Source organism: Delphinus delphis, chromosome 19, assembly GCF_949987515.2.
Source record: "Delphinus delphis chromosome 19, mDelDel1.2, whole genome shotgun sequence".
Lineage (NCBI taxonomy): Eukaryota > Metazoa > Chordata > Mammalia > Artiodactyla > Delphinidae > Delphinus > Delphinus delphis.
This window is the reverse complement of record NC_082701.1, coordinates 31,818,215-31,841,992: the sequence shown is the minus strand read 5'-3', so window position 1 is coordinate 31,841,992 and position 23,778 is coordinate 31,818,215. Positions and strand designations below refer to the sequence as shown.

Below are 23,778 nucleotides of genomic sequence, written 5' to 3'. Positions count from 1 at the left end.
GTCTCAGGCTTCTGTTGCATTATTTTGTTGCTAGTCAAGCTAGATTTATTTTGTTGTTAAGCAAGCCAATCTGGCTTTGATGCTAAGCCACTTGTTCTGCTTTGACTCAAGCAAGCCCACATTTTTTCAGGATTTTCCCATTACTTTCTTGAGTGATCATTAATCTTACTGTGGTCTCCCAAAGCTCCCTAAAGTTCCCTATCAACAATCCCCCTAATGGGGTTTCTAAGCTATTTGATTATCCTACTCAATCCCTATCATTAACAACACAAAATTATGCCAATGACAAAGTATCGAGAAAGAAAACAGAATAAAAAATTTTATTATCCTATTTAAAAAGATGACGTAAAAGACCAGAGGAAAAAAAATCCCAAATGCCAACACTGTTTATGTAGTATCTAATTTTCCCCCCAAATTTCCAAAATGTCCATTATATTCGTAATTTTATAAGAAAAATAATTTTAAGAACAAATCTATGAAAACGGAATCCCACAGTTTCCAGATTAAGCTGGCCAGGTTTAATCTGATTGGGGCAGATGCAGCAGTTTGAAATGCCAGGTCTTTTGTTGGGGATGGAAGAGATGGGCGGGGCAGGAAGGACGGTCCTCGTGGTTATTTCTCTGTAGCGTCTCAGTTCTGTCGCACAACCCAAGTCAAATCAATGCATTAAACGCCTCTTCCTTTCTGCTTGTCCCCAAAACGGCAAAGAACGACGTAGTGGGGCAAAAAGAACACCCCGAGCGCCGTTGCAGGGATCCTAGTGGGCCAATTGGGCAAAGGGCGCGCGAGACGTCGCTAGCCTCTCCACCCGCCCCAGCCCCGCCCCGCCCCGCCCCAGCCCCCGCCCCAGCCCCGCCCCGCCCCAGCCCCGCCCCGCCCCAGCCCCGCCCCGCCCCAGCCCCGCCCCGCCCCAGCCCCGCCCCAGCCCCGCCCCAGCCCCGCCCCAGCCCCGCCCCAGCCCCGCCCCAGCCCCCGCCCCAGCCCCCGCCCCCGACGCCCAGGCCCCGCCCCTGACGCCCAGGCTCCGCCCCCGTTCCGGCTCGGCCTCGCCCAGCCCGCAACCGTCACGTGCTGAGGCGCGGCGTCCAGCCCGTAGCTGATGCTGCCGCGCGGTGTTCGTCATGGAGCTGGCGCCGCGGAGTTGTCTTATGCCGGTGCTGCTGCTGCTCCTGGGCCTGAGCACGGGTAGGTTCGGGCAAAAGTGCTTCAGCGGCCGGTGCCTCCTTCTCTTCTTTAGGGATAAGAATCTGTTAGTGGGTTTGTGCTTTTTAAAGCATATTCCTTTTCCCCTGTTTCTACTTTGCGTAATTATTTTTGCTTTTGAGTCTCACTCTATTTTTTTTTTTCCGGATTCAAAGTTCTTTTTCTACTTTTTTCTGGCTCTGGGTGGTCTGCTGCCTTGTTTCTTCCCTGCGTGTAGGTAGAAGCAGTTTTGCAAAATGTAAGATTTGGAGAAGCTCCTGATCAATGAGGGTTCCGCAATCTTAAGGCCACCTCCCTTTTCCTGCCGCGATTGGCTGCTAAATGAGATTATAAGGTCTTTTTATTTTGAGCTGAAACACACGGTACCAAGACTGAAAAATCCTACCACGAATGGGACGTTTAATTGCGAGTAAGCCTTTCTCCCTCTACCTGATCAGAACAGGCAGGATAATATGTCCCCTCACCGCAGTCCTTTTTGGCAAAAACAAATTCGTGTTTAATGGGATGACTTGCAAATTGATTTTCAGTCTTTTCTTTAAGCAAAATGAGCCCTGGTGTGAATCAAGAACTGAGAATTCGAACTAACCACAAACTTGCCTTGTGATCTTAGGCAAGTTGCTTTACTTGTTTTCCCTTTTGTAAAATGGGGATCATATGACCCTTCGACTTGTGTCTGGGAAATGTTGTCGAATAGGTTGCCCCCCGATTTTTTTTATATAAATTAATTTTATTATTATTTATTTTTGGCTGCGTTGGGTCTTTGTTGCTGCGCGCGGGCTTTCTCTAGTTGCGGCGAGCGGGGGCATTTATTGAATGCCTGGTAAGTGCTAGGTATTGTACAACTATCTTGATTGTTTCAAGGATCTTGCGTTTTTTAGTTGGTCTAACGATTAAGGAAATACCCTTTTTCATATTCGTTGCCGACCTTTCTTTGTTGTTTTGCCTTCTATTTTTGTTGTACAGAAATGTAACAAGTTTCTGTCCTCAACTCTTGATATTTTGTTTTATAGTCTCTAGGGTATGCTTTAATCGTTTCCCCATCCAGAGGTCAAAGAGACTTTCAACTCTATTTTCATATTATTTTTCACATCTAAATTTTAAAATTGAAATATCTGATCCACTTGGAATTTATTTTGGTTTAGAGTGTTAAGAAAGAACCTACATCTCTATTTTTTTTCTTCAAAAATCTGTTACTCCAGAGTAATATAGTGAGTAATCTTGCCCCACTAACTTGTGATGCTTCTTCTTTTTTTTTTTTTTTTTTTTTGCGTTATGTGGGCCTCTCACTGTTGTGGCCTCACCCGTTGCGGAGCACAGGCTCCGGACGCGCAGGCTCAGCGGCCATGGCTCACGGGCCCAGCCGCTCCGCGGCATGTGGGATTTTCCCGGACCGGGGCATGAACCCGTGTCCCCTGCATCAGCAGGCGGACTCTCAACCACTGCGCCACCAGGGAAGCCCGTGATGCTTCTTTAATTGTATATTAAATGAGGAACAAAAATCAACGTGCTGCATTTTGAGATTTTTTTCCCCCAAAGTGTAAATCTCTCTCTTTTAAACAGAATTATAAACACGTTTTATGCTTCCTGTTAAAAATCCAAACGTTACAGAGGGTGTAGGTGAAAATGTGAAAGCCTCCAGCCCCCTGTGCCACTATTAAGTTTGGTATGTTTTTTCATAGCTGAGTTTTTTGAGGTTTTTTTTCCTTATCTCCACAATATATTGGAGTAAATAAATTGTCTGAAGTATAAACCAAATCATCACTAGCCTAACCCAGCCGTGTCTCCTGGGCTGGGAATTTAACTGGACATAGACATTCTTCCGGAAAATCGAATTGTGCTTCTGTTTCAGGAGCTGTCATCAGCTGGCCCACAGAAGAGGGCAAGGAAGTATGGGATTATGTGACTGTCCGGAAGGACGCCCACATGTTCTGGTGGCTCTATTATGCCACCAGCCCCAGCAAGAACTTCTCAGAACTGCCCCTGGTCATGTGGCTTCAGGTAAAATTGGTTTCACTGCCTGGCCTGAGGTTGAGGCCAGGTTTCTCCCACTTACCACCTTGCTTGCCCTTAAAGGCTCACAGCTCAGCAGTGAAGAACTGATGTGGTCCAGCAGCCAGCTGGGGCTCTCCTAGGCTTGGGAATTCGGCGTCCTTCTGAGGCAGGCAAAGGCGATGGTACGGTCAAGGAAGCCAAATCAGAGAGTGAGAGGTTCTAGTCTTTTACGGGGGTCTTTTTCTATTGAGCCCAGCACAGGCAGCAGTAGGAACCCTTACTGGAAGCTCCTGAAGACACATTTGACAATATGCTGACAGAAAGTGTTTCTGGAAGGTTCCAAAGCAAAGACTGAGGTACCCTGACCAGCCCTTCCTCTCCCCTCCCAGTCCTTTCCTAGATCTGAATTCCTTGCCCCTAGAAAAACTGGTATTTTGAAAGAACTCAGCCTTTTGATTCTTAGCATTAAGTGTCGGGCCCTATCCTTCTCTCTAAAGAGTGTTTGCATTTTTAATCTTGAGCTCTAGTGGTAGGATTGAAGACAGGAAACTGGTTGGAAATTATTTGAGGGCAGGCAGAGGATCCTTCCTTCCTTTCATTCCTAAAATGTCTGTACAAAGGTGGCCCCACACCCACCTGGAAGACCAAGATCTAGGGAGGGGTTGAGGAATGCGGTCTTGCTTCACCTTCTGGAAACTGTAGGCATGGCCCAGCTGGGGCACCAGGTTGCTCACCAGTAAATAGGGCACCCTAGGGCTTCCCTGGTGGCGCATTGGTTGAGAGTCCACCTGCCGATGCAGGGGACAAGTGTTCGTGCCCCGGTCCGGGAAGATCCCACATGCCGCGGAGCGGAGCGGCTGGGCCCATGAGCCATGGCCGCTGAGCCTGCGCATCCGGAGCCTGTGCTCTGCAGCGGGAGAGGCCACAACAGTGAGAGGCCTGCGTACCGGAAAAAAAAAAAAAAAAATAGGGCGCCCTGATACCCCCATGGGATGTAAATGTCACTTCCTCCAAAAATGTCATTATTCATAAGCAGCCTCCCAGTGCCCCCATCTTTGCCTTCCAGACCAGTGGATACAGGCTTTCTGATGAGATAAGAAGAACAGTTTGCACGGAGGGGCCTTTTTCTCTTGGGATTATCGCAAGTATTTTCTTTGAAGGCTGGGGTGAGGCTCAGCCCCAGAGCGCAGATATGAAAATGTCTCAGAAGAAGAACCCGTCTGTGTGGCCCAGGGAGCTTTTGTGCATCCCGGGCAGCTGGAGATGAAGCTGTGGCAGGGCTGTCAGGGAGAGCCGTGCAGTGGACAAGCCCAGTTCTGCCTTCCTGCCACTTAGAGCCGTGGCAAAACACTTCCCTTCTCTGGGCTTTGGTCTGCGGGATTTCAGCGGTTTTCAAACTTTTTATTAATCAGCAGAACTTCTTCCGCTCCCAAGTGAAAGCTTGCAGACCAGCCAAAGCAGAAGAAGGAAGTGCTGGGGCCGAGGTTGGGGCGGAGTGCCAAGTCCCACCCATTCAGCCTCCCCTTTGTCACGTGCTGCCCCTCAGGCACTTTCTGGGCTTCCAGGAACACAGTTTGAAAACCACTGAATTTCTGAAACTGCAAACCTTCCTTCTGGTTGACTGCAGAGTAGGGCAGTTGTTTTATTTGAATGAGTTGCCAACATTTACAAATCAAGACATTTCCTTCCTTTTTCCAAAAACCAGGAGATGCGATTACTTGGGGCCTGAACTTGCTGTCCCGGAGCGGAGTGGTGGGGCCCCTCTTGCACACAGGCAGGAGCTTCGAGGGACCCACCTGCCCTCTCTGCTCCTCTTCTGGCCCCTCAAGACCGTGCAGTTTGTGACCTTTGGTTTCTGTGAGCTGAGATGCTATTTGATGGTTATCAACGGGCTCACTGTCCTGCTCTTCATCTCCTCAGAGGCCCAAGGGAAGGGGAAAAGAGTATGATTAAGGAAGAAATAATTAATTCAGGTTAAAAGGAGATCTCTCGTAGCAGCCTACTGAGAATCCATGCACTGACTCCTCTGGACAGGTCTTTGGGAATCAAGGTCACGTCATCTGAGTGGAGTAGCTCTGAGTGATGTCGTGTGCTACGTTAGGTACACTTTCAAGCCATCTAAGCGTTTTAGTTTGCCCTTGGACACACTTGCCATATTTCAGAGTCACTGCATAGTCCCGGGCCGTGACAGTACCCCCATCCCAAAGTTCTAGACAAAGAGATTTTGCAGTGGTATGTTATCAAGTAGAACAGGACAGGAGAATGGGATTTCTCCCACAAAGACCATACCTCTAGGATTCCAGCTTCTCTCCTTTCACTTTGGTCCTATCCCAGCCCAGTAAGTCCACTAGGAAAAAGGGGCCCAGCTTTCACTCAAGGACCCTTGCTTTTATTTTATTTTGTTTTTTGCTTTGCTTTTTTTTAAATTGAATAATAGTTGGTGTACAGTATTATATGTTACAGGTATACAGTATAGTGATTCACAATTTTTAAAGGTTCTCCTCCGTTTATAGTTCTATAAATATGGGCTATATTCCCCGTGTTGTACAATATATCCTTGTAGTTTATTTTATACATAGTGGTTTGTATCTCTTAATCCCCTTCCTTTACATTCCCCCCTCCCTTCCCTCTCCCACCTGGTAGCCACTAGTTTGTTCTCTATATCTGTGAGTCTGCTTCTTTTCTGTTACAGCCACTCGTTTGTTGTATTTTTTAGATTTTCCATATAAGTGACATCATACAGTATTTGTCTTTCTTTGTCTGACTTATTTCACTTAGCATAATACCCTCAAAGTCCAGTCATGTTGCTGCAGTTGGCAAAATTTCATTCTTTTTTATGGCTGAGTAGTATTCCATTGTATATGTATACACCGCCTCTTCTTTATCCATTCATCTGTTGATGGGCACTTAGGTTGCTTCCATATCTTGGCTATTACAAATAATGCTTCTATGAACATTAGGGTGCATGTATTTTTTCAAATTAGTGTTTTTGTTTTTTTCAAATATATACTCAGGAGTGGAATCACTGGATCATGTGGTAGTTCTATTTTTAGTTTTTTGAGAAACCTCCGTACTGTTTTCCACAGTGGCTGCACCAATTTACATTCCCACCGACAGTGTTACAAGGATTCCCTTTTCTCCACATCTTCGCCAACACTTGTTTGTGGTCTTTTTGATGATAGCCATTCTGACAGGTGGGAGGTGGTACATCATTATGGTTTTGATTTGCATTTCCCTGATGATCAGCAGTGTTGAGCATCTTTTCATGTTCATGCTGGCCACCTGCATTTCCTCTTTGGAAAAATGTCTATTGAGTTCTTCTGCCCATTTTTTAATCAGGTTGTTTGTTTTTTTGATGTTGAGTTATATGAGCTGTTCATATATGTTGGATATTAACCCCTTATTGGTCGTATCATTTGCAACTATTTTCTCTCGTTCCATAGGTCTTTTCATTCTGTCGATGGTGAGGACATTGCTTAGAGGGATTTATAGCCTCCCAGTTTTATAATAGTTAGCTTGGTGTCGGTTCAAAACATTCAGTAGTTTCATAAACTCTCTGTTGGGGTCCTTTAGTTACCCCTGAGCCCTGACTCTATGTTGTCTCTCTTTTCCTTTAGATTTCCCTGTACAGATTGCCCTGGTTTCTGTTTTGCCTGAGCTGTTTCCTTCCATCATTGTGTATCTCCCTTTCCTAACCATCTTGCACAGGGACACAGCATCCTTTTATTCAAGGCCCTCAGCCTATCCTGTTGGCTCAGCTGACCCCTGAGGTTTTGTCCAGAAAAGCACTGACCATCCTTACCCCTGACCATCTCCTGAAGGACCTCCTCCCCTCTCTTAGCCCTTAGAAGCCATAGAACCTCTGCCTCCCATTGTCTGGGCCCCCAGCACTGAGCTTCTGTTCAGAATCCTGCCTCGCCCCTGGCCTTGGATGCCCACAGTGTTGAGTGCTTCCTGCCCAGGGACTTCCGCATTTACTATGTTATATCCTGGGGATCATCTTGATCAAACTGCCCCTCAGTCTGGGTCCCTTGTAAAGCCTCAGGGACACTGAGGAGAGGGTGGTGGAGAGTCACAAGGCCCCGGGTCCAGTCCTGGTGGAGCCCCTAATTGCCACGTTCCCTCTCTGGGCCATACTGCTCATCTTTGAAGGGAGAGGTTTGGACGAGATGTTTTGAGGTCAGCAAACCCCACGTGAGGCCAAGGCTCGAGCTCAGAGAATCAGAGGTAGGAACGTTCCCTCTGGGGGCTCTTAGCCCGGTTGCTTCCTTTTCTTAGAAAGACTTGAGCAGTTACCAGGGGGCTCAGTTAGTGCAGACACTGGATCAGTTGTGTCCTGTGTGTAAGGTTGACCCAGCCATCACTGACTCATAAATTGTTTATAGTGAATGGGGTCATTGTTGGAGTGACGAAGGTTTGACTAACATTTTCTCTGACTTTATTTTTGTTTGTTTGTTTTTTTTGCTTTCACAGGGTGGTCCAGGTGGTTCCAGCACTGGATTTGGGAACTTTGAGGAAATCGGGCCCCTTGACAGAGATCTCAAACCACGAAGAACTACTTGGGTACAGTGAGGAAGGCCTCGAACTCAAACTGCCGTGTGGCCTCTCCCAGGCTGAGTCCCACCCAGCCCTACCCCATTCTGGGTGGCGTCACAAGTTGAGCCATCCCACTCCACCCCCCTCCCTCTTCCTCTGTGTCCGGGGGGACCTTGCGTACTTGTCCACAGGCTTCCTCTCTGGCCAGCCTCTTCCATTTCTTGGGGCAGCTTATCCCACACTGGTCACCTTCCCAACTCGGTGACCTTTCTCTCCACTTGCCTGCAGAAACCTCTGTCTACTCTAGCAGACCCCCTGGACCTTGTCATGACCCACATATTGGCCATCCCTGCAATCTGAGACGCCAGGGTCCCACCTTCTGGCCACAACCTACAATCCTTTCCCCTCCTACTCTCCTACTTCCATTCTTGTCTTCCTCAGGACTTCAAACCCCTTGTCCTCTGCCCTTTTGATGTCTCTCTAATTCTCTGTCTCACCCTGCCCCCTCATTCTTCGCTTCACTTCTTTACCTAACCCCCACCCCTGGTTCCCTCATTCTTCTCCCTCCGCATCCTTGCCATGCCCAGCTTGGGGTCAGTCCCCCTGTCCACCTGCTCAGCCCCTTCCTCCAGGCTGCCAAACACTGGTGGGTAAACCCACACCAGTGGGCAGGGTGGGGCTGTTGCTCCCAGCTGGTGGCCACCCTCTGCTCTGTGCTTCTCCTCTGCTCCTCTCCCATCTGTTGATGGACACTTAGGTTGTTTTCACCTTTTGGCTGTTGTGAATAATGCAGGGAACATTAGCGTACAAATATTTGTTTGGGCCCCTATTTTCAATTTGGTGGGGCGGGGTGGGGAATTGCTGGGTCCTATGGTAGCTCTATGTTTACTACCCAAGTGTTGCTAATATTCTTCATCCACCCCTTTTCCATCGCCTCTTGTGGGTGCTTTCAACGTGCCCCCCCCACCCCCAATCCACTTCCCACATGGTGCTTGGGTGAAACCCTCCAATGCCAGTCACTCCTTAGTTTACTGTCTTTCAGTTCCCCAAAGATCGGATCCAGATTCCTGGGCGTAAACTGGCTTCTGCTAGCCATACCTCCCAGCTTCTCTGCATGCGCACTCTCCTTGAGGCCTCTGCGCGGGCCATTCCTGGGCTTGCACTTCATTCCTTTGGTCACCCGGTCACACCTAGCTCACCAGACTCACCTCTAAGACTCTGCAGGAGCACCTCCACCTGAAGATCCCCTCTGAGCCCTTTGATTTTCTTGTCTGTCTCCATACTGGTCTTCTTTAAGCCCATTTTACTTACTCTTGCCTCAGGGTCTTTGCACATGCTGTTCCCTCAGCCTAGAACATTCACATACTCACTTCCAGTAGCAGAGTACCCCACTGGCTTGTCCCCAAGCCTCCCACGACTAATAGGGTAATGTGACTGGGGCAGAGAGCCTGAACAAGAAGTGAGGAGATGCTGGCCTTGGTCCTGACGCTGCCATTACCTATCCAACTTTGTGACCTTGGACAAGTCCTGGGCCTTTCTGGGCTTTAATGTCCTGATCAGTAAAGGACATGGCTGTAGTGTGTCATCACTAGGGATCCTTCAGGATGTAAAATTCTATAACTCTAAACCTCTTTGGGAAAGGTGTTAGAATAAATTCTGTTCTTGTAGTGTTCAGCAAAGCCAGGCCAATGTGGAAACTGGATTCATCTTGAAGAAAACAGACGTGTGGTATTCCAGCCTCTCACTGCTTCGAGCTGTTGCTCAGACTGACACTGCATGGTTCTACCTGCACGAATGAATTACATTCAGGACATTTGTAGTGTCTGAAAGTAACAGCCTAGATGCTTCGATCCCTGTGTATATGTTAATTTTTCCTTCTTGCCTCTCCTTTTCTTTGCCTTTCTTTGCTATACTAGTCTGTGTTCCTGTTCCAATTTTTTTTTTTTTTTTTTGCGGTACGCGGGCCTCTCACTGTTGTGGCCTCTCCCGTTGCGGAGCACAGGCTCCAGATGCGCAGGCACAGCGGCCATGGCTCACGGGCCCAGCTGCTCCACGGCATGTGGGACCTTTCCGGACCGGGGCACGAACCCGTGTCCCCTGCGTCGGCAGGCGGACTCTCAACCACTGTGCCACCAGGGAAGCCCCCCCATTTTTTTTTTTAATACATTTTAGTAACAGATCATAACCACACTGATATCCTCACATGTGTGGTTTTTGTTGAGCTTATATAAGGTGATCAGAAGATAGTTGGTGACTGGCTGGCTGATTGCAACATTTTTTTTTTTTTTTTTTTGGCGGTACGCGGGCCTCTCACTGTTGTGGCCTCTCCCGTTGCAGAGCACAGGCTCTGGACGCGCAGGCTCAGCGGCCATGGCTCACGGGCCCAGCAGCTCCGCGGCATGTGGGATCTTCCCGGACTGGGACACGAACCCGTGTCCCCTGCATTGGCAGGTGGACTCTCAACCACTGCGTCACCAGGGAAGCCCCTGATTGCAACATTTGACTTTCCTCTGTGGCTTGTAGCTCCAGTCGGCCAGTCTCCTGTTTGTGGATAACCCAGTGGGCACTGGGTTCAGTTATGTGAACAAGAGTGACGCGTACACCAAAGACCTGGCCATGGTGGCATCAGACATGATGGTTCTCCTGAAGACTTTCTTTGAATGCCACAAAGAATTCCAGGTAGGCAAGCTCAGAGGGGGCTAGCAGTTGCAGCACTGCATCCATCAGATGCAAACTTCCCCAAGAGTTACATGCCTAACTGATTCCAGAGAAAACTTTTTTGCACCCAGGATCAGATTGTGGGCTTCTGTTTCAGTCATCACTAAAGGTGGTTTTAGCTTGAAAAAAATGACCCTGCAGCCAGTATTCTAATTAAACATAATAATCAGATATGGGAGGAAAGATCAGCAAAAGCAGATTTGTTTTGTCTGGCCATTACATGCAATAGAAATTTGAAATTGATTTGTGTGAATTAAAAGACATTCAGGATATTTAATTCTTTGTAAATTCCTTTTCTTCCTAGACGATTCCATTCTACATTTTCTCAGAGTCCTATGGAGGAAAAATGGCTGCTGGCATTGCTCTAGAACTTTATAAGGTAACAAGGAAGATGACTTTGTTTTGATGTTGGACAGAAACTGATTATCTTACTTGTTATAGTCACCTGATAATTGAATATTCTTTGAATAGGACCTTGTACATACAGAGTGAGTCTGTAATAATAACCATGAAAAGTTTCAAAAAGAACAATGAAGTTTGCCCCACCAGATATCGAACAGGCTATACAGCTAAGCGAGTAAAGCAATTTGCGGCTGGCATAGCAACAGAAATGCAGATACGTGCATCAGGCTAAAGAATCTAGAAACATATTTTATATATACTTATGTATATGTATATATGTATCTGTGCATGTTTATAACACATACATATGTATCATGCTTACATATGAACATATAAATGATAAGGTGGTATTTCAAATCATTGAGGAAAACAGAATGTTCAATAAATGATATGGAGACAAGTGGCTATCACTTTGGAAAATAGTAAAGTTAGATTCTTGCCTTACATGAAACATCAGTTCTTTTTATTTTTTTAATTATTTATTTTATTTATTTTATTTTTGGCTGCGTTGGGTCTTTGTTGCTGTCCACGGGCTTTCTCTAGTTGTGGCGAGCGGGGGCTACTCTTTGTTGCGTTGCGCGGGCTTCTCATTGCGGTGGCTTCTCTTGTTGCAGAGCACAGGCTCTAGGCATGAGGGCTTCAGTAGTTGTGGCTCACGGGCTCTAGAGCACAGGCTCAGTAGTTGTGGTGCACGGGCTTAGTTGCTCCGCGGCATGTGGGATCTTCCCAGACCAGGGCTTGAACCCGTGTCCCCTGCATTGGCAGGCAGATTCTTAACCACTGCGCCAACAGGGAAGCCCCGAAACATCAGTTCTTGATAGATTAAAAATCTAAACATAAAAATCAAAACTGTAAGAGAACCTGAAAATATAGGAGAAAAGTTTTATAATCTTGGGTACGAAAAACTTGCTTTTCCTTCGTAAGATGAAACACCCAAAAGCAAAAAGAATAAGTTTGACGTATTTAGACCACATAGAAATTTAAAACTAATTAGAGTTTCATAAACAATTTTAAAAGATATATACACACAAATAAATATATAGTAGAAGTAGTATTCACATCAATAAGTTCATTAAAGAAGATAATATTCTAGGGGGCTTCCCTGGTGGCGCAGTGGTTGAGAGTCCACCTGCCCATACAGGAGACGCGGGTTCGTGCCTCAGTCCGGGAAGATCCCACATGCCGCGGAGCGGCTAGGCCCGTGAGCCATGGCCGCTGAGTCTGCACGTCCGGAGCCTGTGCTCCGCAACAGGAGATGCCACAACAGTGAGAGGCCCGCGTACCACAAAAAAAAAAAAAAAAAAAAAAAAAAACATAATATTCTAATAGGATATTGGCCAGAAAATATGGGCAAACAATTTATAGAAGAAATGCAAACTGCCTATGGACATGTGAACAATGTTCAACTTTTAGTAGTAAGTCAAATCTGTGAGATTTGCAAATATTTTTAAAAATTGGTGGGAGGTCTCTGGGGGTCCAGTGATTAGCACTACACGCTTCCACTTCAGGGGGCACGGGTTCGATTCCTGGTCGGGGAACTAAGATCCTGCATGCCACATGGCATGGCCAAAAAAATAAATAAATAAAATAAAATAAAGTAAAAATTTGGTAACCCCCAGTTTTGGTAAGCAGTCAGGGAAACAAGTGCTCTTGTGCACGTTTGATGGGAATGAAAACTGGTAAATCATTGTAAAAGGGCACTTTGGCAGTATCTATAAACTTTTAAAATGTATGTGCCCTTTGACCCAATAATTTCACTTCCAGGAATCTGTCCTGTGGGAATACTTATACATGTGTGTGTGTCAGAGGATGTTAAGTTCATCGTTGCTTATAATGTCCATAAACGGAAAACGAGATCAGTGGCTGTGTGTAGAGGATTACTTAAATGAAATACGTGGATCCTTCCGTGATGGACACTTTGAAGCCATCAGAAAGAATGGGTAGATCTGTGCATATGTATACATGTATGTATATATATATGCTTGTGAAAACAAAGAAAGGAGTTAGAAGGATATATACCATGTTAACTGGTTAGTGAGCGTGAGGGTGCAGGTGGGGCAGAGGTAGAAGTTTTTTCACATTTTCTCCTGTCTCCTTCTGTGATTAAACTTTTTACAGTGAGCTTGTATGAGCTTTTTTTAATTGAAGTATAGTTGATGTACAATATTATATGTTACACATATACAATATAGTGATTCATAATTTATAAAGATTATACTCTATAGTAAAATATTGGCTATATTCCTCGTGTTATACAGTATGAGCTTTTTTTTTTAAGATTTATTAATTCTCTTTAAAAATGAACCTTTTATAAGAAGCAGTATAGGTGCATAACAGAAAATTAGAAAATACAGCAAGCACAAATTAAAAAAATTAAAAAGAGATCACCATTGTTAACACCTCAGTGTATAGCCTTTAAATCTTTTTCTGTGCTTTTAGAAATAAGTAAATTTTTTAACCAATAGGAGATAGTAGTATACATAATGTCTGTAGCCTGCTTCCTTCCGTCACTAGTCCTCCCTTTCCTACTTCAGTAAACTTTCATCTCAAATATTCAGGCTTTAATAATCCCAACATGTCCTTTTTGGTCAGTTTGTTTAAGCCAGGACTTAGTCCAGATCCGTGAATTACATGTGGCTGGGATGTCCCTAAAGTCCGTTTTCATCTAACACAGTTCTTTTTTTATGACCCCCATTTGATAAAGAAACCAGACTAACAGAATATCCCATTTTCTGGAATTGTGTGGTAGCATCTTCATGGTGTAATTTAGTTTATTCCTCTCTTCATGGTGTTTCCTACAAAACTGGAGGTCATAGTTAAAGGCCTGATGCATTCAAGGTAAAAGTTTTGAAGAGAATATATTATAATAGGTCAGATTTCAGAAAACGATGGCCTATAGGTCAAATTCAGTCCACCATCTGCTTTTATACGACTCATGAGCTAAGAATGGTTTTTACATTATCGAGTGACAGTGGTGGGGTGGGGTGGATTAAAAGAAGAAGAATATTTCATGACACATGAAAATTGTGTGAAAATCAAATTTCAAGGTCCAAAAATAAAGCTGGGTTGTTTTGTAATTTTTATTTTATTTTGTTTTTTTTAACATCTTTAGTGGAGTATAACTGCTTTACAATGGTGTGTTAGTTTCTGCTTTATAACAAAGTAAATCAGTTATACATATACATATGTCACCATATCTCTTCCCTCTTGCATCTCCCTCCCTCCCACCCTCCCTATCCCACCCCTCTAGGTTGTCACAAAGCACCAAGCTGATCTCCCTGTGCTTTGTGGCTGCTTCCCACTAGCTATCTATTTTACGTTTGGTAGTGTATATATGTCCATGCCACTCTCTCACTTTGTCCCAGCTTACCCTTCTCCATCACCATATCCTCAGGTCCATGCTCTACTAGGTCTGTGTCTTTATTCCTGTCTTGCCTGTAGGTTCTTCAGAACTTTTTTTTTTTAATGTTCCATATATGTGTGTTAGAATATGGTATTTGTTTTTCTCTTTCTGACTTACTTCAATCTGTATGACAGACTCTAGGTCCATCCACCTCACTACAAATAACTCAATTTTGTTTCTTTTTATGGCTTAGTAATATTCCATTGTATATATGTGTCACAACTTCTTTATCCATTCATCTGTTGATGGACACTTAGGTTGCTTCCACGTCCTGGCTATTGTAAATAGAGCTGCAATGAACATTTTGGTACATGACTCTTTTTGAATTATGGTTTTCTCAGGGTATATGCCCAGCAGTGGAATTGCTGGGTCGTATGGTAGTTCTATTTTTAGTTTTGTAAGGAACCTCCATACTGTTCTCCATAGTGACTGTATCAAATTAAATTCCCACCAACAGTGCAAGAGGGTTCCCTTTTCTCCACACCCTCTCCAGTATTTATTGTTTGTACATTTTTTTATGATGGCCATTCTGACCGGTGTGAGATGATATCTCATTGTAGTTTTGATTTGCATTTCTCTAATGATTAATGATGTTGAGCATTCTTTCATGTGTTTCTTGGCAATCTGTATATCTTCTTTGGAGAAATGTCTGTTTAGGTCTTCTGCCCATTTTTGGATTGGGTTGTTTGTTTTTCTGATATTGAGCTGAATGACCCTCTTGTAAATTTTGGAGATTAATCCTTTGTCAGTTGCTTCATTTGCAAATATCTTCTCCCATTCTGAGGGTTGTCTTTTGGTCTTGTTTATGGTTTCCTTTGCTGTGCAAAAGCTTTTAAGTTTCATTAGGTCCCCTTTGTTTATTTTTGGTTATAATTCCATTTCTCTAGGAGGTGGGTCAAAAAGGATCTTGCTGTGACTTCTGTCATGTAGTGTTCTGCCTATGTTTTCCTCTAAGACTTTGATAGTGTCTGGCCTTACATTTAGGTCTTTAATCCATTTTGAGTTTATTTTTGTGTATGTTGTTAGGGAGTGTTCTAATTTCATTCTTTTACATGTAGCTGTCTAGTTTTCCCAGCACCACTTATTGAAGAGGCTGTCTTTTCTCCATTGTATATTCTTGCCTCCTTTATCAAAGATAAGGTGACCATATGTGTGTGGGTTTATCTCTGGGCTTTCTGTCCTGTTCCATTGATCTATATTTCTGTTTTTATGCCAGTACCATACTGTCTTGATTACTGTAGCTTTGTAGTATAGCCTGATTCCTCCGGCTCCGTTTTTCTTTCTCAAGATTGCTTTGGCTATTCGGGGTCTTTTGTGTTTCCATACAAATTGTGAAATTTTTGGATCTAGTTCTGTGAAAAATGCCATTGTTAGTTTGATAGGGATTGCAATGAATCTGTAGATTGCTTTGGGTAGTAGAGTCATTTTCACATTGTTGATGCTTCCAATCCAAGAACATGGTATATCTCTCCATCTATTTGTATCATCTTTTATTTCTTTCATCAGTGTCTTATAATTTTCTGCATACAGGTCTTTTGTCTTCTTAGGTAGGTTTACTCCTAGATATTATATTCTTTTTGTTGCAATGGTAAATGGGAGTCCTTTCTTAATTTCACTTTCAGATTTTTCATCATTAGTGTATAGGAATGCAAGAGATTTCTGTGCATTAATTTTGTATCCTGCTACTTTACCAGATTCATTGATTACCTCTAGTAGTTTTCTGGTAGCATCTTTAGGATTCTCTGTGTACACGTCTCTATGTATCACGTCATCTGCAAACAGTGACAGCTTTACTTCTTTTCTGATTTGGATACCTTTTATTTCTTTTTCTTCTCTGATTGCTGTGGCTAAAACTTCCAAAACTATGTTGAATAAGAGTGGTGAGAGTGGGCAACCTTGTCTTGTTCCTGATCTTAGTGGAAATGGTTTCAGTTTATTACCATTGAGGATGATGTTGGCTGTGGATTTGTCATAGGTGGCCTTTATTATGTTGAGGAAATTTCACTCTATGCCTACTTTCTGGAGGGTTTTTATGATAAATGGGTGTTGAATTTTGTCAAAAGCTTTCTCTGCAGCTATTGAGAGGATCATATGGTTTTTCTCCTTCAGTTTGTTAATTTGGTGTATCATGTTGATTGATTTGCATATATTAAAAAATCTTTGCATTCCTGGAATAAACCCCATTTGATCATGGTGTATGATCCTTTTAATGTGCTGTTGGATTCTGTTTGCTAGTATTTTGTTGAGGATGTTTGCATCTATGTTCATTGGTGATATTGGCCTGTAGTTTTCTTTCTTTGTGACATCTTTGTCTGGCTTTGGTATCAGGGTGATGGTGGTCTTGTAGAATGAGTTTGGGAGTGTTCATCCCTCTGCTATATTTTGGAAGAGTTTGAGAAGGATAGGTGTTAGCTCTTCTCTAAGTGTTTGATAGAATTTGCCTGTGAAGCCATCTGGTCCTGGGCTTTTGTTTGATGGAAGATTTTTAATCACAGTTTCAATTTCAGTGCTTGTGATTGGTCTGTTCATATTTTCTGTTTCTTCCTGGTTCAGTCTCGGAAGCTGTGCATTTCTGAGAATTTGTCCATTTCTTCCAGGTTGTCCATTTTATTGGCACAGATTTGCTTGTAGTAATCTCTCATGATCCTTTGTATTTCTGCAGTGTCAGTTTTTACTTCTCCTTTTTCATTTCTAATTCTATTGATTTGAGTCTTCTCCCTTTTTTTCTTGATGAGTCTGTCTAATGGTTTATCAATTTTGTTTATCTTCTCAAAGAACCAGGTTTTAGTTTTATTGGTCTTTGCTATCGTTTCCTTCATTTCTTTTTCATTTATTCCTGATCTGATCTTTATGATTTCTTGCCTTCTGCTAACTTTGGGGTTCTTTTGTTCTTCTTTCTCTAATTGCTTTAGGTGTAAGGTTAGGTTGTTTATTTGAGATATTTCTTGTTTCTTAAGGTAGGATTGTATTTCTATAAACTTCCCTCTTAGAACTGCTTTTGCTGCATCCCATAGGTTTTGGGTCATCATGTTTTCATTGTCATTTGTTTCTAGGTATTTTTTGATTTGCTCTTTCATTTCTTCAGTGATCTTTTGGTTATTAAGTATAGCTTCCATGTGTTTGTATTTTTGTATTAAGTTTGTATTAAGTTTATTAAGTTCTGTATTAAGTTTTTTAAGTTTGTATCACATTTAGCTTCCATGTGTTTGTATTTTTTACAGATTTTTTCCTGTAATTGATATCTAGTCTCATAGCGTTGTGGTCGGAAAGATACATAATACGATTTAAGTTTTCTTAAATACCAAGGCTTGATTTGTGACCCAAGATATGATCTATCCTGGAGAGTGTTCCATGAGCACTTGAGAAAAATGTGTATTCTGTTGTTTTTGATGGAATGTCCTATAAATATCAATTAAGTCCATCTTGTTTAATGTATCATTTAAAGCGTGTGTTTCCTTATTTATTTTCATTTTGGATGATCTGTCCATTGGTGAAAATGGGGTGTTGAAGTCCCCTACTATGATTGTGTTACTGTCGATTTCCCCTTTTATGGCTGTTAGTATTTGCCTTATGTATTGAGGTGCTCCTATGTTGGGTGCATAAATATTTACAATTGTTATATCTTCTTCTTGGATTGATCCCTTGATCATTATGTAATGTCCTTCTTTTTCTCTTGTAATAGTCTTTTTTTAAAGTCTATTTCGTCTGATAAGAGAATTGCTACTCCAGCTTTCTTCTGATTTCCATTTGCATGGAATATCTTTTTCCATGCCCTCACTTTCAGTCTGTATGTGTCCCTAGGTCTGAAGTGGGTCTCTTGTAGACAGCATATATATGGGTCTTGTTTTTGTATCCATTCAGGCAGTCTATGTCTTTTGGTTGGAGCATTTAATCCATTTACATTTAAGGTAATTATCTATATGTATGTTCCTATGACCATTTTCCTAATTGTTTTGGGTTTGTTATTGTAGGCCTTTTCCTTCTCTTGTGTTTCCTGCCTAGAGAAGTTCCTTTAGCATTTGTTGTAAAGTTGGTTTGGTGGTGCTGAATTCTCTTAGCTTTTGCTTATCTGTAAAGGTTTTAATTTCTCTGTCAAATCTGAATGTGATCCTTGCTGGTTCGAGTAATCTTGGTTGTAGATTTTTCTCCTTCATCAGTTTAATATGTCCTGCCACCCACTTCTGGCTTGTAGAGTTTCTGGTGAAAGATCAGCTGTTAACCTTATGGGGATTCCCTTGTGTGTTATTTGTTGTTTTTCCCTTGCTGCTTTTAATATTTTTTCTTTGTATTTAATTTTTTTTTTCTTTTCTTTTCTTTTTGCGGTACGCGGGCCTCTCACTGCTGTGGTCTCTCCCGTTGCGGAGCACAGGCTCCGGACGCACAGGCTCAGTGGCCATGGCTCATGGGCCCAGCCGCTCCGCGGCATGTGGGATCTTCGCAGACTGGGGCATGAACCCGTGTCCCCTGCATCGGCAGGTGGACTCCCAACCACTGCACCACCAGGGAAACCCTGTATTTAATTTTTGATAGTTTGATTAGTATGTGTCTTGGCATGTTCCTCCTTGTATTTATCCTGTATGGGACTCTCTGTGCTTCCTGGACTTGATTAACTATTTCCTTTCCCAAATTAGGGAAGTTTTCAACTATAATCTCTTCAAATATTTTCTCAGTCCCTTTCTATTTCTCTTCTTCTTCTGGGGCCCCTATAATTCGAATGTTGGTGCGTTTAATGTTATCCCAGAGGTCTCTGAGGCTGTCCTCAGTTCTTTCATTCTTTTTTCTTTATTCTGCTCTGCGGTAGTTATTTCCACTATTTTATCTTCCAGGTCACTTATCCGTTCTTCTGCCTCAGTTATTTTGCTACTGACCCCTTCTAGAGAATTTTTAATTTCACTTATTGTGTTGTTCATCATTGTTTGTTTCCTCTTTAGTTCTTCTAGGTGCTTGATAATTGTTTCTTGCATTTTCTCTGTTCTATTTCCAAGATTTTGTATCATCTTTACTATCATTATTCTGAATTCTTTTTCAGGTAGACTGCCTATTTCCTCTTCATTTGTTAGGTCTCGTGGGTTTTTACCTTGCTCCTTCATCTGCTGTGTGTTTTTCTGTCTTCTCATTTTGCTTATCTTATTGTGTTTGGGGTCTCCTTTTCGCAGGCTGCAGGTTCATAGTTCCCGTTGTTTTTGGTGTCTGTCCCCAGTGGTTAAGGTTGGTTTAGTGGGTTGTGTAGGCTTCCTGGTGGAGGGAACCTAGTGCCTGTGTTCTGGTGGATGAGGCTGGATCTTGTTTTTCTGTTGTGCAGGTCCACGTCTGGTGTTGTATTTTGTGGTGTCTGTGGCCTTATTATGATTTTAGGCAGCCTCTCTGATAATGTATGGGGTTGTGTTCCTGTCTTGCTAGTTGTTTGGCATAGGGTGTCCAGCACTGTAGTTTGGTGGTTGTTGAGTGGAGTTGGGTCTTGGTGTTGAGATGGAGATCTCTGGGAGATTTCCGCCATTTGATATTACGTGGTGCTGGGAGGTCTCTTGTGAATCAGTGTCCTGAACTTGGCTCTCCCACCTGGGAGGCACAGCCCTGACGCCTGGCTGGAGCACAAAGAGCCCATCATCCACACGGCTCAGAATAAAAGGGAGAAAAGAAAGAAAGAAAGAAGAAGATAAAATAAAATAAAGTAAAATAAAATAAAGTCTTTAAAATTAAAAATAAAAATAATTATTAAAAATTTTTTTAATTAATTAAAAAAAAGAGAGAAAGAAAGAAGAGAGCAACCAAACCAAAAACCAAATCCAACAATGCTAACAAGTGCTAAAAACTGTACTATGAAAAAAAAAAATGGACAGACAGAACCCTAGGACAAATTGTAAGAGCCAAGCTATACAGACAAAATCACACACAGAAGCATACACATACTCACAAAAAGAGAAAAAGGGAAAAAAATATATATATATATATCGTTGTTCCCAAAGCCTACCTCCTCAATTTGGGATGATTCGTTGTCTATTCATGTATTCCACAGATGCAGGGTACATCAAGTTGATTGTGGAGCTTTAATCCGCTGCTCCTGAGGCTGCTGGGAGAGATTTCCCTTTTTCTTCTCTGTTTGCACAGTTCCCGGGGCTCAGCTTTGGATTGGGCCCCGCCTCTTTGTGTAGGTCGCCTGAGGGCATGTGTTCCCGCTCAGACAGGATGAGGTTAAAGGAGCAGGTGATTGGGGGGGCTCTGGCTCACTCAGGCCGGGAGGAGGGAGGGGTACGGATGTGGGGCAAGCCTGCGGCGGCAGAGGCCGGCATGACGTTGCACCAGCCTGAGGCGTGCCTCCCGTTCTCCCGGGGAAGTTGTCCCTGGATCACGGGACCTTGGCAGCAGCGGGCTGCACAGGCTCCCAGGAGGGGAGGTGTGGAGAGTGACCTGTGCTGCACACAGGCTGCTTGGTGGCGGCAGCAGCAGCCTTAGCGTCGCATGCCTGTCTCTGGGGTCTGCGCTTTTAGCCGCGGCTCACGACCGTCTCTGGAGCTCCTTTAAGCAGCGCTCTTAATCCCCTCTCCTCGCGCACCAGGAAACGGAGGCAAGAAAAAGTCTCTTGTCTCTTCGGCAGCTCCAGACTTTTCCCGAACTCCCTCCCAGCTAGCCGTGGTGCACTAGCCCCCTTCAGGCTGTGTTCACGCCGCCAACCCCAGTCCTCTCCCTGGGATCTGACCTACGAAGCCCGAGCCTCAGCTTCCAGCCCCCGCCTGTTCCAGCGGGTGAGCAGACAAGCCTCTCGGGCTGATGAATGCTGGTCGGCACCGATCCTCTGTGCGGGAATCTCTCCGCTTTGCCCCCCGCACCCCTGTTGCTGCGCTCTCCTCCGTGGCTCCGAAGCTTTCCCCCTCCGCCACCCGCAGTCTCCGCCCGCGAAGGGGCTTCTAGTGTCTGGAAACCTTTCCTCCACAGCTCCCTCCCACTGGTGCAGGTCACGTCCTTGTTGTTTTGTCTCTTTTTTCTTTTGCCCTACCCAGGTACGTGGGGAGTTTCTTGCCTTTTGGGAGGTCTGAGGTCTTCTGCCAGAGTTCAGTGGGTGTTCTGTAGGAGTTGTTCCACATGTAGATGTATTTCTGATGTATTTGTGGGGAGGAAGGTGATTTCCACGTCTTACTCTTACGCCATCTTGAAGCTCCTCGACAAATAAAGTTTTATTAGGACTCTCACTTGTTTACATATTGCTTGTGGCTGCTTTCGCAGTACAGTGGCAGAGTTGAGTAACTGCAACGTAGTAGACTTTTGTTCTACAAAGCCTAGAATATTTAATATCTGCCCCTTATAGAAAAAATTGCCAGCCTCTGACATAGGGGATGCTGTGCACTTCATTTTGCTTTGAATCAGAGGGCACATAATAACCAGATATAGTCTGATCCCTCCAGTGAACTCCTATACCCTCCGCCTGGACAGAAAGTGATCTGAGTGGTGTTATTTTCACCTGACATGGATGTCCAGTTCTTCATCCATCTTTCGCTGAATAACGGTTTTAACATCAATTTTTAATTCTTACGCAAGTCAGTAATTTCATTAGGAGTTTCCAAATGATGGTTTTCTCCTCCCTTCATTTTGTTCACATTTGTTAGCTGGTATTCTCCTATAAAGTGGAACTTTTCCTCATCAGCTGGTACTATTTAAGTAACTTGAAATAAGTTCCTTTTGGAAAAGCCAAATAATGGCATAATTTTTTCTCTTTTATTACCAGTGTTCAAAGTCAGGCTATTCATTGTTTTCTTATTTTAGATCTCTGAATAGCTTGTGCATTCACATAATTCAAAATTCAAAATATGTAAAAGGTGTGATATAAAAATTCTCCGTCTCGGGCTTCCCTGGTGGCGCAGTGGTTGAGAGTCCGCCTGCCGATGCAGGGGACGCGGGTTGGTGCCGCGGTCCGGGAAGATCCCACATGCCGCGGAGTGGCTGGGCCCGTGAGCCATGGCCGCAGAGCCTGTGCTCCGCAACGGGAGAGGCCACAACAGTGAGAGGCCCGCGTACCGCAAAAAAAAAAAAAAAAAAAAAAAGAAAGTCCGTCTTGCCTCTGTCCCCTGCCCAAGGCAACCTCTATTAGTTTTTTCTGTACCTTTTCAGAGTATTTCATGCCTATATAAGCTAGTTCATGTATATTCTTTTCCCCCATTTTTATACAAATGATTGTATATACTGCACACTCTTCTACATGTCTCTTTTTTACTTTAACGATATACCCTGGAGATCTTTTTATATTCGGCCATAAAAAGCCTTCTCATTCCTTTTGTTTGTTCGTTTGTTTTTTGCGGCACGCGGGCCTCTCACTGTTGTGGCCTCTCCCGTTGGCGGAGCACAGGCTCTGGACGCGTAGGCTCAGCGGCCATGGCTCACGGGCCCAGCCGCTCCGTGGCATGTGGGATCTTCCCGGACCGGGGCACGAACCCGTGTCCCCTGCATTGGCAGGCAGACTCTCAACCACTGCGCCACAAGGGAAGCCCCTCATTCCTTTTTGTAAGCTGTATCATGCACCATGGAAATAACCGTAATTAATTTAGCCCACCGTATTGATAAATATTTCAGTTGTTTCCAATGTTCTGCTACTGGGCAGATGAACTCCTTTTAAATGGATAAAAGCAGCAGGGGGCATGAGTTCCCAGTCCTAAGGCATCCATCCCACCCTCAAGGACCTTCTGCGGAGGCCTCCCAGCTTTCCAGTGACCACTGGAGACAGTGGCAATTGTACCCAGAGAGCCCCCAGAGCCCCTTGTGAGAAATCAGAGACCTCCAGGGGAAAGAGTGCCAGCGTCCCTTCTAAGGAAGAGATAGGAGCTACACCAGGTCCCCCGCACATCCTGCCAACACCCTTGAGAAAACTCAAACAGTTCCTACTCATTTTGCAAATGGCAGCAGGAAAGAGTTACCCTTGCCCTCTAGTGGGCATCTGTTGTCTTTGGATAGCCAGGGTATCCTGGGTGGGCAGGAGCTGTCTCTGCTCAGGAAAGGCAGTGTCTAAAGGCCTGGCTCCCTCCTGTTGAGGAAGGGATGGAGGCCCCTGGGTCTTCTTGACAAGGATATTTCTTGGCTTCTCTTTCAGGCCATTCAGCAAGGGACCATCCAGTGCAACTTTGCCGGGGTTGCTTTAGGTGATTCCTGGATCTCTCCCATCGGTAAGTAGGGAATTTTCAGACATTTTAAAAGTCCCTTTCCCTACCCTTCGGGACTTTGGGCTGTGGTATCTAGATCAAAGAACAAGGCAATGGAATTCTCTGGGTCCTTGAAAAAGTCAACACAGAAAATGTTTGCTCCAGGAGTATTCCAAGAAATTCAGGAGTGAGAACTCACTTACAGTGCACCTACCATGGACTGCTACAGGCTGAACTGAGGTCTCTTATTTGATTTTCACAACAAAAGAATCAAATTTTACAGTTTGAAGACATTCTAGAGATGTAGAAAGATGATGGAATTTGCCCTCTGACACACAGAATGAGTTGCCTGGGCAGGATACAAACCCAAGTCTGTTTGTCATCTCGTCCTGTCTACCA

At 44.1% G+C, this 23,778-nt stretch overlaps 1 protein-coding gene across 2 annotated transcripts in view; it reads left to right on the top strand.

The window, feature by feature from the left end:
* The first annotated feature begins 1,112 nt into the window (after positions 1-1,112).
* Positions 1,113-23,778, top strand: part of SCPEP1 (serine carboxypeptidase 1) — a 44,873-nt gene continuing 22,207 nt past the window's right edge. For both annotated transcript variants that reach the window (XR_009516965.1, XM_059997130.1), the window contains exons 1-6: positions 1,113-1,185; positions 3,053-3,201; positions 7,669-7,758; positions 10,255-10,410; positions 10,754-10,828; positions 23,331-23,403. Coding sequence is in view for 1 of the 2 variants with exons in the window: in XM_059997130.1 (XP_059853113.1) it covers positions 1,122-1,185; positions 3,053-3,201; positions 7,669-7,758; positions 10,255-10,410; positions 10,754-10,828; positions 23,331-23,403 (607 nt within the window). In the remaining variant the exon portion in view is untranslated. The remainder of the gene's footprint in view (positions 1,186-3,052; positions 3,202-7,668; positions 7,759-10,254; positions 10,411-10,753; positions 10,829-23,330; positions 23,404-23,778) is intronic.